The sequence below is a fragment of the Pelophylax lessonae genome (assembly GCF_965119305.1).
Source record: "Pelophylax lessonae genome assembly, chromosome: 2".
Taxonomy (NCBI): Eukaryota; Metazoa; Chordata; class Amphibia; order Anura; family Ranidae; genus Pelophylax; species Pelophylax lessonae.
This window is the reverse complement of record NC_138769.1, coordinates 12,976,268-12,989,939: the sequence shown is the minus strand read 5'-3', so window position 1 is coordinate 12,989,939 and position 13,672 is coordinate 12,976,268. Positions and strand designations below refer to the sequence as shown.

The 13,672-nt window shown below is 47.9% G+C and overlaps 1 protein-coding gene across 1 annotated transcript in view; it reads left to right on the top strand.

Annotated features, from left to right (window-relative positions):
- Nucleotides 1-345: 345 nt before the first annotated feature.
- GDAP2 (ganglioside induced differentiation associated protein 2) overlaps nt 346-13,672 on the top strand; it is a 69,206-nt gene continuing 55,879 nt past the window's right edge. Inside the window, exons 1-4 of the mRNA XM_082246972.1 lie at nt 346-565; nt 1,045-1,184; nt 4,609-4,762; nt 13,227-13,315. Of these exons, the coding sequence (XP_082103098.1) occupies nt 387-565; nt 1,045-1,184; nt 4,609-4,762; nt 13,227-13,315 (562 nt within the window). The 5' untranslated portion in view covers nt 346-386. The remainder of the gene's footprint in view (nt 566-1,044; nt 1,185-4,608; nt 4,763-13,226; nt 13,316-13,672) is intronic.

Here is a 13,672-nt window from a genome sequence, read left to right as displayed (position 1 = left end):
GTAAGGGACATTCTTCCCACTGACCACCAATGTAAGGGACATTCTTCCCACTGACCACCAATGTAAGGGACATTCTTCCCACTGACTACCAATGTACGGAACATTCTTCCCACTGACCACCAATGTAAGTAACATTCTTCCCACTGACCACCAATGTAAGTAACATTCTTCCCACTGACTACTAGTGGTTTATCACCACTAGTAGTCAGTGGGAAGTCCCCTGTGCCCATATATTATATACAGCCCCGTATGTCTGCATTTTATAGCATTGCTGCAAATGTCGGTGTTAAATAAATCTGTATACTTAGAATCTTTTGATGTTTATTTTGTATTTCTGCCAGGTATAGCAGAGGTGGCTCCATGCAGGCCCCGGTCTCTGCCACCCCATGGATCCTTTGGGTGCCCGCTCGTGTTTTGTAGATGCGGATGCCCTCCCGTCCTGGGTACAGGAGCCCGATGGGATTGACGTTCTCGATTCTCCTTTGTGCCGCGAAGGCCCAGCCGACAGCGGGGTCCAATCTCCCTTCCCCCATAACGAGGATATCAATGACAAGGTGATATTATGGTGAGTACTGGTGAGGGGGTCGGGACTGGTGGGTGAGCAGCCCATGGGGCTTCTTGTTTTTGTTTGGGTGTTTGTTGGTTGGGTGTTTGTTGGTTGGGTGTTTGTTGGTTGGGTGTTTGTTGGTTGGGTGTTTGTTGGTTGGGTGTTTGTTGGTTGGGTGTTTGTTGGTTGGGTGTTTGTTGGTTGGGTGTTTGTTGGTTGGGTGTTTGTTGGTTGGGTGTTTGTTGGTTGGGTGTTTGTTGGTTGGGTGTTTGTTGGTTGGGTGTTTGTTGGTTGGGTGTTTGTTTGTTGGTTAAGTGTTTGTTTTTTGTTTTTTTGCACCACTGACCTGGAGAAAAGTCCACGCTCTTGTCCTCCAGCCAGTTCACTAGTATTTTCAAGGGCTAGGATCAGCAGTGATGGCTTCCTTCTCCCGGGGTTCCTATTGCCCCGGGTAAAATTGTACACATTTCGTTGATGATGTTTTCTGTCTATTGCAGGCAGGGGGACGTGGCGTTGCTGAACTGCACAGCTGTAGTAAACACCAGCAATGAGACCCTCACCGACAAGAACCCGGTGTCTGATAGCATCTTCCGGTACGCTGGGCCGGAGCTGCAGGAGGAGATGCGGAAGCTGAAAGGTGCGCCCCCTGCTGGTGTGTGTGTGCCTGCAGAATTCCATTGAGCAATGTGTGTCTTGGAGGACGTAGACAGAATGTTCTATGAATGCAGTGTCTGAAATATCGCCTCAATTACTACACATATTTTACCCTGCCTGGGTGGGGGAAGTTGGGTCCTCCAAGGCTTTAGATTGCCATCTTTCCTGCTTTGCAGCTTTCTGTCATCAGACCACATTGTAAACTCTTCTTCCAGGGTGTAAGTGTAGGTGGGTGTGTGCGTGTGTTTGTGGGTTGTTTTTTTCTGGGGGTCACATGGTCAGAATGTGGTCTGACCTTCAGAGTAGTCTAGGAATGTGACTGATCAGCTTTACGCTCCTTAGTCCTCCTCTGTTCCTGTGCTTTCATCACCTTTTTTTTTTTTTCCCCGTTTCAATCACAAAATTTTATTATTTTCTTCCTGCCTGCACCCTTATTTTTTTTTTTGGCACTTTTTCATTTCCCTATCCCACTCTACTCTCCCTGCACTCTCTTCCTATAGTTCTGATGCCTCTCTACTCTTCTCTCCCGGCACTCTCCTTGTATTCCTGATCCCTCTCTGCTCTCCCGGCACTCTCTTCCTGTATTCCCTATCCCTCTCTGCCCTCCCGGCACTCTTTCTGTATTCCTGATCCCTCTCTGCTCTCCTGTCACTCTCTTCCTATAGTTCTGATGTCTCTCTACTCTTCCGGCACTCTCTTCCTGTATTCCCGATCCCTCTCTGCTCTCCTGGCACTCTCTTCCTGTATTCCTGATCCCTCTCTGCTCTTCCAGCACTCTCTTCCTATAGTTCTGATCCCTCTCTATTCCCCTGCACTCTCTTCCTATAGTTCTGATCCCTCTCTATTCCCCTGCATTCTCTTCCTATAGTTCTGATCCCTGTCTACTCTCCCGGCACTCTCTTCCTGTTCTCCTGATCCCTCTCTGCTCTCCCAGCACTCTCTTCCTTTTCTCATGATCCCTCTCTGCTCTCCCGGCACTCTCTTCCTTTTCTCATGATCCCTCTCTACTCTCCCAGCACTCTTTCTGTATTCCTGATCCCTCTCTGCTCTCCTGTCACTCTCTTCCTATAGTTCTGATGTCTCTCTACTCTTCCGGCACTCTCTTCCTGTATTCCCGATCCCTCTCTGCTCTCCCGGCACTCTTCCTCTATTCCCGATCCCTCTCTGCTCTCCCGGTGCTCTCTTCCTGTATTCCTGATCCCTCTCTGCTCTCCCGGTACTCTCTTCCTGTATTCCTGATCCCTCTCTGCTCTCCCGGCACTCTCTTCCTGTATTCCTGATCCCTCACTGCTCTCCCGGCACTCTCTTCCTGTATTCCTGATCCCTCACTGCTCTCCCGGCACTCTCTTCCTGTATTCCTGATACCTCACTGCCCTCCCGGCACTCTCTTCCTGTATTCCTGATACCTCACTGCCCTCCCGGCACTCTCTTCCTCTATTCCTGATACCTCACTGCCCTCCCGGCACTCTCTTCCTGTATTCCTGATCCCTCACTGCTCTCCCGGCACTCTCTTCCTGTATTCCTGATCCCTCACTGCTCTCCCGGCACTCTCTTCCTGTATTCCTGATACCTCACTGCCCTCCCGGCACTCTCTTCCTGTATTCCTGATACCTCACTGCCCTCCCGGCACTCTCTTCCTCTATTCCTGATACCTCACTGCCCTCCCGGCACTCTCTTCCTGTATTCCTGATCCCTCACTGCTCTCCCGGCACTCTCTTCCTGTATTCCTGATCCCTCACTGCTCTCCCGGCACTCTCTTCCTGTATTCCTGATACCTCACTGCCCTCCCGGCACTCTCTTCCTGTATTCCTGATCCCTCTCTGCTTTCCTTGCACTCTCTTCCTGTATTCTTGATCCCTCTCTGCTCTCCTTGCATTCTCTTCCTGTATTCTTGATCCCTCTCTGCCCTCCCGGCACTCTCTCTTCCTGTATTCCCGATCCCTCTCTGCTCTCCCGGCATTCTTCCTCTATTCCTGATCCCTCTCTGCTCTCCCGGCACTCTCTTCCTCTATTCCTGATCCCTCTCTGCTCTCCCGGCACTCTCTTCCTCTATTCCTGATCCCTCTCTGCTCTCCCGGCACTCTCTTCCTCTATTCCTGATCCCTCTCTGCTCTCCCGGCACTCTTCCTCTATTCCTGATCCCTCTCTGCTCTCCCGGCACTCTCTTCCTCTATTCCTGATCCCTCTCTGCTCTCCTGGCACTCTCTTATTGTATTCCGGATCCCTCTCTGCTCTCCTGGCACTCTTCCTGTATTCCCGATTCCCTCTCTGCTTTCCTGGCACTCTCTTTTTGTATTCCTGATCCCTCTCTGCTCTCCCGGCACTCTCTTCCTGTATTCCCGATCCCTCTCTGCTCTCCCGGCACTCTCTTCCTCTATTCCTGATCCCTCTCTGCTCTCCTGGCACTCTCTTCCTGTATTCCTGATCCCTCTCTGCTCTCCCGGCACTCTCTTCCTGTATTCCCGATCCCTCTCTGCTCTCCCGGCACTCTCTTCCTGTATTCCCGATCCCTCTCTGCTCTCCCGGCACTCTCTTCCTGTATTCCCGATCCCTCTCTGCTCTCCCGGCACTCTCTTTTTGTATTCCGGATCCCTCTCTGCTCTCCTGGCACTCTTCCTGTATTCCCGATCCCTCTCTGCTCTCCCGGCACTCTCTTCCTGTATTCCGGATCCCTCTCTGCTCTCCTGGCACTCTCTTATTGTATTCCGGATCCCTCTCTGCTCTCCTGGCACTCTTCCTGTATTCCCGATCCCTCTCTGCTTTCCCGGCACTCTCTTCCTGTATTCCGGATCCCTCTCTGCTCTCCTGGCACTCTCTTATTGTATTCCGGATCCCTCTCTGCTCTCCTGGCACTCTTCCTGTATTCCCGATCCCTCTCTGCTTTCCTGGCACTCTCTTTTTGTATTCCGGATCCCTCTCTGCTCTCCCGGCACTCTCTTCCTGTATTCCGGATCCCTCTCTGCTCTCCTGGCACTCTCTTATTGTATTCCGGATCCCTCTCTGCTCTCCTGGCACTCTTATTGTATTCCTGATCCCTCTCTGCTCTCCCGGCACTCTCTTCTCTCTCTGCACTGTTGTATTTCTTAACACACTCTGTTCTTCTTGCACCCTGCACTCTCATCTTGTATTGGTTATCTCTCTCTGCTCTCCCTGTATTCCTTGTCACTCTTGGTATTGCCTCTCCTGTCCAGCCTGTCCCTGGTGGCCACTGGTTTACCCCTCACATTTCCTGATCACTGATAACCTGCCTCCTGTATCTGGTCTCTTCTCCTTCCTAAGCACTCTTTCGCCCATCTGTGATGTCATCCCTCTTCCTGCCACAGGTCTCGTGTCTCTGATATCCTGTCCCCATTGTCACTCTCTGTTGCCTGATCACTTTGCACTTTGTCACTGTTGTGTCCCGGCAGGTTGCAGGACAGGCGAGGCTAAGCTCACAAAGGGTTTTAATTTGGCCGCACGCTACATCATCCACACCGTGGGTCCTAAATACAAGAGCAAGTACCGTACGGCGGCCGAGAGCTCTCTGTACAGCTGTTACCGGAACGTCCTCCAGCTGGCCAAGTAATGCTCTTCGTTGTCCTGTGTTCTCTTCTGTAGCTTTATGTAAAGGGATGTGGTCACTGCTTACAACATAAAATCCAACAGTGCAGAGCTCTTAGTGAAACCTATACAACATACAATCCTATATCCAACATTAGAGTAATGTAATAAAATCCTATTATGCCTCTCACCAACCTGTGCATGATATAGTGTGTGTGTGTGTGTAATATATATATATATATATATATATATATATATATATATATATATATATATATATATATATACACTATATACTATAATATATATATATATATATATATATATATATATATATATATATATATATATATATGTATATATATATATATATGTATATGTACACTTTGCTACAATGTAAAGTAGTGAGTGTACAGCTTGTATAACTGTGTAAATTTGCTGTCCCCTCAAAATAACTCAACACACAGCCATTAATGTCTAAACCGCTGGCAACAAAAGTGAGTACACCCCTATGTGAAAATGTCCAAATTGGGCCCAATTAGCCATTTTCCCTCCCGGGTGTCATGTGACTCGTTAGTGTTACAAGGTCTCAGGTGTGAATGGGGAGCAGGTGTGTTATATTTGGTGTTATCGCTCTCACTCTCTCATACTGGTCACTGGAAGTTCAACATCGCACCTCATGGCAAAGAACTCTCTGATGATCTAAAAAAAAAAAGAATTGTTGCACTGATAGGCTACATTGATGGCACTGATACATTTGTATATTTTAGGGATGGACCGATATGTTTTTTTTCAGGGCCTGATACCGATATTTTGGTCACAACATATCGGTATCTGCCAATATTTTGTACATTTAAAGTTTTGAAAAATAAAGACAATTTTTGACACAAATCTGGTACTGAACATGTTAATTTTTGTTTAATGCTGGCACCCTGTCTGTGGATGGCTGGCTGTCTGGCACCCTGTCTGTGGGTGGCTGGTACAGGGCCTGTGGATGGGTGGCTGGTACAGGGCCTGTGGATGGGTGGCTGGCACAGGGCCTGTGGATGGGTGGCTGGCACAGGGCCTGTGGATGGGTGGCTGGCACAGGGCCTGTGGATGGGTGGCTGGCACAGGGCCTGTGGATGGGTGGCTGGCACAGGGCCTGTGGCTGGGTGGCTGGCACAGGGCCTGTGGCTGGCTGGCTGGCACAGGGCCTGTGGCTGGCTGGCTGGCACAGGGCCTGTGGCTGGCTGGCTGGCACAGGGCCTGTGGCTGGCACCAGGCTGCTGTGGGTGTATGGCTGTGATACACTCGCGCGAGACTAGTCCCGACTCCAGACGAGGCTGTCCAAGGCGAGGGAGGCGGCCTAAGAAGGCAGAATGACATCACAAAAATATCGGCCACTTCCGGGGCCGATACCGATATATTGGGGAAAGTGCATATCAGCCCCGCCAATAATCGGTTTATCCCTATTCTATTTTTGTAACTACTGCATTCATACAAAAACATTTACCAGTGTAATTTTTTGAGATCATTTATGAGGGCGTGTTTAGGAACGTGGCAGGGTAGGGGTTGGCTGGCGCAACTGGTGACGACGAGTTACCTTTAAAGCCTGGCTAGTAGCTCAGGACTTGTTCAACTGGTTAGAAAGGATGAGGGAATTGACCTTCCACTATTATACGGTGTAATGAGTGGGATGTGGCTGAAGCCGCCTCTTTCTCCTGGTGTATAGTGATCTGGTTTCACAAGTGCTTATGGCGCCTCATTAGGAGTGCCATGGATGTCCGGTAAGGAGCTCGTGTTTATCTCTTCTGTTTGCATTGAATCCTCTTGTAAGTCTTGGGGGGGGGGGGGGGGGGGGGAGAATGTTGCACAATACGGCATATTTGTTTTCATAGACTTTGTACATGCACTAGGACTGATCAGATTGTTTTAGGAGTCTGAATGAGTTCACAATCACACACTGATTGGTGAAAGAGGCCTAATAACACAATTTTATTACATTATTCTAATGTTCCATATATGATTGTACGCTGTATAGCAGTGGTCTCCAAACTGCAGGCCATGGGGTCTTTTCTTGCTTTTATTTGGCCCTCAACCACGCCGTCCGTCCAGCTGGCACCAAGGGTGGGGCGCCGTCCGTCCAGCTGGCACCAAGGGTGGGGCGCCGTCCGTCCTGCTGGCCACAATTCGGCCCCCCTTAAGTCCACTGGCCCTTTCCTTAGAAAGTTTTGAGACCCCTGCTGTATAGGTTTCACTTTTTTTTTTTATCTTTTAGCGCTGCACTGTTAGATTTTAAATTATGATGGATTTTGTATGAAGAATTTTGCACATGATTGTTCCAGGCGTGGGTTTTTTTCTGCTTTAACTGCTGTCAACCTGTGTAATACTTCCTCAACTAACTCATCCTCTCCATGGGCATCTTTTTGCCCATAAAAATAGAATGTAAGATAAAGCACAGGCAAAGTACAGGTTCACTTTAAGGTGACTGGTGAGATTTCTTCGCAGTAGTTTGTGTCTCTGCCCCCCCCCCCCCCCCCCACAATGGTGAGATTCCCTACACTAGTTTGTGTGTCTTCTCCTCCCACAATTATGAAATTTCCCTGCAGTAGTTTGTGTCTCTGCCCCTCCCACAATAGTGAGATTTCCTGCAGTAGTTTGTGTCTCTGCCCCTCCCACAATGGTGAGATTTCCTGCAGTAGTTTGTGTCTCTGCTCCTCCCACAATAGTGAGATTTCCTGCAGTAGTTTGTGTCTCTGCCCCTCCCACAATGGTGAGATTTCTTGCAGTAGTTTGTGTCTCTGCCCCTCCCACAATAGTGAGATTTCCTGCAGTAGTTTGTGTCCCTGCCCCTCCCACAATTTTGAGATTTCCTGCAGTAGTTTGTGTGTCTTCTCCTCCCATAATTTTGAGATTTCCTGGAGTAGTTTGTGTCTCTGCCCCTCCCACAATGGGGAGATTTCCCTGCAGCAGTTTGTCCAGGCCCCACCCACAATGGTGAGATTTCCCTGCAGTAGTTTTTCTTTGCCCCTCCCACAATAGTGAGATTTCCTGCAGTAGTTTGTGTCTCTGCCCCTCCCACAATGATGGTTTAAAAATGGGGTTGCCCTGCCCTCCAAATCCCAATACTCAGTGTTCTCCCCAAATTTTCTAGTGTGTTCAGTACAACAAGACTAGAACAGTATGAAAGGGGTAGAATGGGCAGTGTGTCAAAAACCTGAATCTTGTAGCCTGCCAAGGAGAGTGGACGAAACGCGTTGGTACATTACCACTACATCGGAGTCATAATGATGCTATAGTTAAGGCCGTGTAGCTTGTAGATATAGTTGTTTCCCTTGTTCCTAATAATCAACATACAAATAAATCTACTTTAGTTTCCAACAAACGCCTCTCTTGGGACCCGGTGACATCATCACTGCGTCTGTCTGCTGACCTTTGCTCCTTGGTAAGATTGAGTCTGGTGGGAGGGGCCAGCAAGGTCCTGTAAACACCACAGCACCCTACCGTGAGCATTATATGAAAGAATGCATCTCCTGCATCCCTTTTAGATGTGCATTATCCTCCCTGCTGGGTGCTGCAGACTTTAGCTGTGCAATCTGCTGATCAGATACTTGATTACAATCCAATAGGGTCCTAAATTAGACTGCAGCTCAACCGCCTTCCCCCATAGACTGCAGCTCAACCGCCTTCCCCCATAGACTGCAGCTCAACCGCCTTCCCCCCATAGACTGCAGCTCAACCGCCTTCCCCCATAGACTGCAGCTCAACTGTCGCCCCCCCCCCCAAATGGGGATCCTTGTTGTAATAAAAATTGAAATATAAGTTGGCCCTCAATAGACACGGGTAAATACACACCATCTTTTAACCACTTCTGGACCGGAAAGATTTGCCCCCTTAATGACCAGGCCATTTTTTGGGATTCGGCACTGCATTACTTTAACTGACAATTGCGCGGTCGTGCGACGCTGTACCCAAATAAAATTGATGTCCTTTTTTTCTCACAAATAGAGCTTTATTTTGGTGGTATTTGATCACCTGTGTGCTATTTTTTTTTTTTTTTTTTTTTTTTTTTTTTTTTATTATTCCGCTATATACAAAAAACAGCGACAATTCTAAAAACATATATATATTTTTCACATTCTGCTATATAACATTCCCCAAAAAAAATTTTTAAAAATCAAAAGTTTTTTTTCATCATTTTAGGCCAATTTGTGTTCTGCTACATATTTTTGGTAAAATAAAATCCCAATAAGTGTGTTTTGATTGGGTTGCGCAAAAGTTTTTTGCGTCAACAAACTAGAGGAAAGATATGTTTTTTGTTTTTTTTACTAGTAATGGGGCGATCTGCGATTTTTAGTGGGACTGCGACATTTCGGCAAACATATCGGACCCCCTAACTGACTTTTTTTGACACTTTTGGGGGGGGGGGGAACCAGTGACATTACTACAGTAATCAGTGCTATACATATGTACTTGTCAATGTACTAATGACACTGGCAGGGAAGGGGTTAACTTGGGGTGATCAAAGGGTTAAATGTGAGCCTAGGAGTGTTTACTAACTGTGGGTGGGCGTGGCTTGTGAAATGATCATAGAGTTGATTGGTTTGTGCAAAATTTATCGCATCTACAAGCTAGGGGAAATATTTGTCATTTTTTTATTTATTTTTTACTAGTAATGGCGGCGATCTGCGATTTTTTTTTTTTTTTTTTTTTTTTTTTTTTTTTTTTGGAACTGCGACATTGTGGCGGACAGATTGGACCCCTAACTGATATTTTTTACACTTTTGGGGGGACCAGTGACATTACTGCAGTAATCAGTGCAAAAAATATGCAATGACACTGGCAGGGAAGGGGTTAACCTAGGGGTGATCAAAGGGTTAAATTTGAGCCTAGGAGTGTTTACTAACTGTATGGGGGTGCGGCTTGTGAAATGATCATAGAGACCTGTGTTCCTATATAGAAGGATCACAGGAGCTCTGTGATCTTTCCAGGGAGAAGAACGGTCAGCTGTGTTTACAACAGCTGACCGTCCTTCTCTCTCAGCGGGGAGCGATCGCGGGTGCCCGCCGGCAATCGCAGCTGCCGACCCCGTGCATCAGCATCCTCGCTGCCTACTGGGGGCGAGAGCATGCCTCCGGTGGCGTGCGCTTGTCCCCCCACCCCCCCCCCCCAGCACCACGCGCGCAACCAATGTCAGTTCGCGCAGCCGAGCTTGGCTGCCGCAGTTCTGCGGCGGGCAGTTGGCAAGTGGTTTAATTGTGCAGCAATTTCAATTGTCTGGGAACAAAGTATAAAGTTGTAATTTGACCATCACATGACTATAATTTTTTTTATCTGAGTAAATGACCGGGGGAGGGTAACAATGGTGGCTGTTCCTGTGAATTGAAATTGTATGCAACCATTCAGGTGCTCAGGGGTTAACAATTACGAACTCAGAGACTCCTTAAGGGTTCTTAATAGGCGAATATTGCCCATTAGACATCGGGGGAGGGAGCCGTCCCCTCTCACCGGGGGTGTAGGGCTGGGTAGGCAGATCAGATAGGCTGGCACTGGTGTTATGTTGGGTCATGCCAAGGATTTTTTCCTGTTGGCAGGCAGCATACACCACGCATGAGAGGAGAGGCTGAGTGTAATCAGCACTAAGTAAATACATCCGCCCAGAGAGTGTCCACAGGGTTCTTCCTCCATTGTACATGCAGGATAATCCACTGCCCCCCCCCTCCCCCCTCCAGGGGTTCTCAGGCTGGCACTCCGCAGCGCGTTGGTCATGTGCTGCCTGGAGACGCAGCGTGTGATCTGCGGTTATCTCCAATATCCTGATAAAAGCAGAACTTCATCTAGCAAAGGAAGCTGTAATAAACGATCTTCCCTCAGAGACTGTCCAGAGGCTGATTCATCGGTGTGCATTGCACAGTGCATGCAGAGGGAGCTGCGTCACTCCGATGCTGCCAGCAATACTTCCAATACTTCGAACCCGCATTTCCGCTCCTCAGTTCTGCACCATTGTACCGACTCCTCTCCAGGACTGAAACGGCTTACTCTGATTTTACTGCACACTGTGAGCTTCTCACAGTGTGCATCAGAAGCTGCAGCAATTCAGATAAGGGGGGGGGGGGTGCGGAGGAACCCGGAAAGGCAAAATGATAAGCGGATTGAACTTCCAACAAATGCATTAGGGCAACATTCAAACTGTTGAGCTCACTGCACGCAAATGCACTGATAATGAATGTTACTGCATGTTACTGTAAGTTTTTAGTGACCAACCAACACACATACATTGTAAATTCAAAAATATATCTGCTCCTCAACCTATATATGTAATAAAGATCAATTTCAATGGTTTGTAGTGCACTGGGGGGAAAAAAAGGCACAGGTTTAAGTGGCCATTTAAAATGAAAGTGCAACATCTTATTCAGTGACGTGTTTGAATATGTGCACATAGGTGTAAATAGGCCTTTCATGTGTTGGTCAGGTTTCTTTGGTAAAGGGCAATTCTTAAAATATTGATGCAATATGTATATAAAGGCTACATTTTATACAAAGTGTGTATATAGTGTTTTGTGTCCTGTATTCTCTCCTCTGGCCAGTAGAGGGTGCTTTGTGTGTCCCGTATTCTGTCCCCCTAACCAGTAGAGGGCGCTCTGTGTGTCTTATTCTGTCTTCTAACCTGTAGAGGGCACCCCATGGGTCCTTTGGCCCGTAGAGGGCGCTGTGTGTCCTGTATTATGTCCTCTTACCAGTAGAGGGGGCTCTGGGTTTCCTGTATTTTGTCCCCCTAACCAGTAGAGTGCTCTGGGTGTCCTGTATTCGGTCTCCTAACCAGTAGAGGGTTCCCTGTGTGCCCTTTGGCCAGTAAAGGGCGCTCTGTGTATTCTGTCTTCTAATCATTAGAGGGAGCTATGTGTGTCCTGTGTTCTGTCTTCTAACCTGTCCTCCACTCTGTGTGTCCTTTGGCCAGTAGAGGGTGCTCTGTATGTCCTGTATTCTGTCCTCTAACCGGTAGAGGGAGCTCTGTGTGTCCTGTATTGTCTTCTAACCAGTAGAGGGTGCTCTGCATCCTTTGGCCAGTAGAGGGCGCTCTCTATGTCCTGTATTGTCTTCGAACCAGTACAGGGTGCTCTTTGTCATGTATTCTGTCTTCTAACCAGTAGAGGGCGCTGTGTGCATCCTGTATTGTCTTCTAACCAGTAGAGGGCGCTCTGTGTATCCTGTATTGTCTTCTAACCAGTAGAGGGCGCTCTGTGTATCCTGTATTGTCTTCTAACCAGTAGAGGGCGCTCTGTGTATCCTGTATTGTCTTCTAACCAGTAGAGGGCGCTCTGTGTATCCTGTATTGTCTTCTAACCAGTAGAGGGCGCTCTGTGTATCCTGTATTGTCTTCTAACCAGTAGAGGGCGCTCTGTGTATCCTGTATTGTCTTCTAACCAGTAGAGGGCGCTCTGTGTATCCTGTATTGTCTTCTAACCAGTAGAGGGTGCTCTGTGTATCCTGTATTGTCTTCTAACCAGTAGAGGGCGCTCTGTGTATCCTGTACTGTCTTCTAACCAGTAGGGGGTGCTCTGCATCCTTTGGCCAGTAGAGGGCGCTCTGTATGTCCTGTATTCGGTCTTCAAAACAGTACAGGGTGCTCTGTATGTCCTGTATTCTGTCTTCTAACCAGTAGAGGGCGCTGTGTGTATCCTGTATTGTCTTCTAACCAGTAGAGGGCGCTCTGTGTATCCTGTATTGTCTTCTAACCAGTAGAGGGCGCTCTGTGTATCCTGTATTGTCTTCTAACCAGTAGAGGGCGCTCTGTGTATCCTGTACGGTCTTCTAACCAGTAGGGGGTGCTCTGCGTCCTTTGGCCAGTAGTAGAGGGCGCTCTGTATGTCCTGTATTCTGTCTTCTAACCAGTAGAGGGCGCTGTGTGCATCCTGTATTGTCTTCTAACCAGTAGAGGGCGCTCTGTGTATCCTGTATTGTCTTCTAACCAGTAGAGGGCGCTCTGTGTATCCTGTACTGTCTTCTAACCAGTAGGGGGTGCTCTGCGTCCTTTGGCCAGTAGTAGAGGGCGCTCTGTATGTCCTGTATTCTGTCTTCAAAACAGTACAGGGTGCTCTGTATGTCCTGTATTCTGTCTTCTAACCAGTAGAGGGCGCTGTGTGCATCCTGTATTGTCTTCTAACCAGTAGAGGGTGCTCTTTTTTTCCTGTATTGTCTTCTAACCAGTAGAGGGCGCTCTGTGTATCCTGTATTGTCTTCTAACCAGTAGAGGGCGCTCTGTGTATCCTGTATTGTTTTCTAACCAGTAGAGGGCGCTCTGTGTATCCTGTATTGTCTTCTAACCAGTAGAGGGCGCTCTGTGTATCCTGTACTGTCTTCTAACCAGTAGAGGGCGCTCTGTGCGTCCAGTATCTTGTCTAGCTAGTAGAAGTAGATGGTGCTGTCTGTGATTCCTGACCTCTGGTCAGTAGAGGGCGCTGTTGTTCACTGATGTTATTTCCTCCATCTTTGTGCCATGCAGGGAGCAGTCCATGTCCTCTGTGGGGTTCTGTGTGGTCAGCACTCAGAAGAGGTGTTACCCGCTGGAAGATGCCACTCATATCGCCTTGCGTGAGTCTCCTTCATCCTGCTGAATCCTGGGTTATAACATTCATATCACATGTGTTTAGGAGGATCTGTTCTCCGATTAGAAGATAAAGCTTTGCAATCCGTCTTTCAGGAGGTGGATAAATGAAGCAGAAGGGGCCTGAAATGCTTCTCTTGGAGAAAATGCTGCTTGAAGCTTCTGACAGTGCCACCCCCCCCCCCCCCCCCCTCACATTTGCCAGCAGTTCCTGATTGGCGATGGGAGGGTAATATTTGTTACGAATCAAAATTCAGACAAAATATTCTATCATTCGGAGGTTCTGATTTATCTGAATTTACACGAATCACAATAGTAAAAAAAAATTCAAAATGTATTATAAC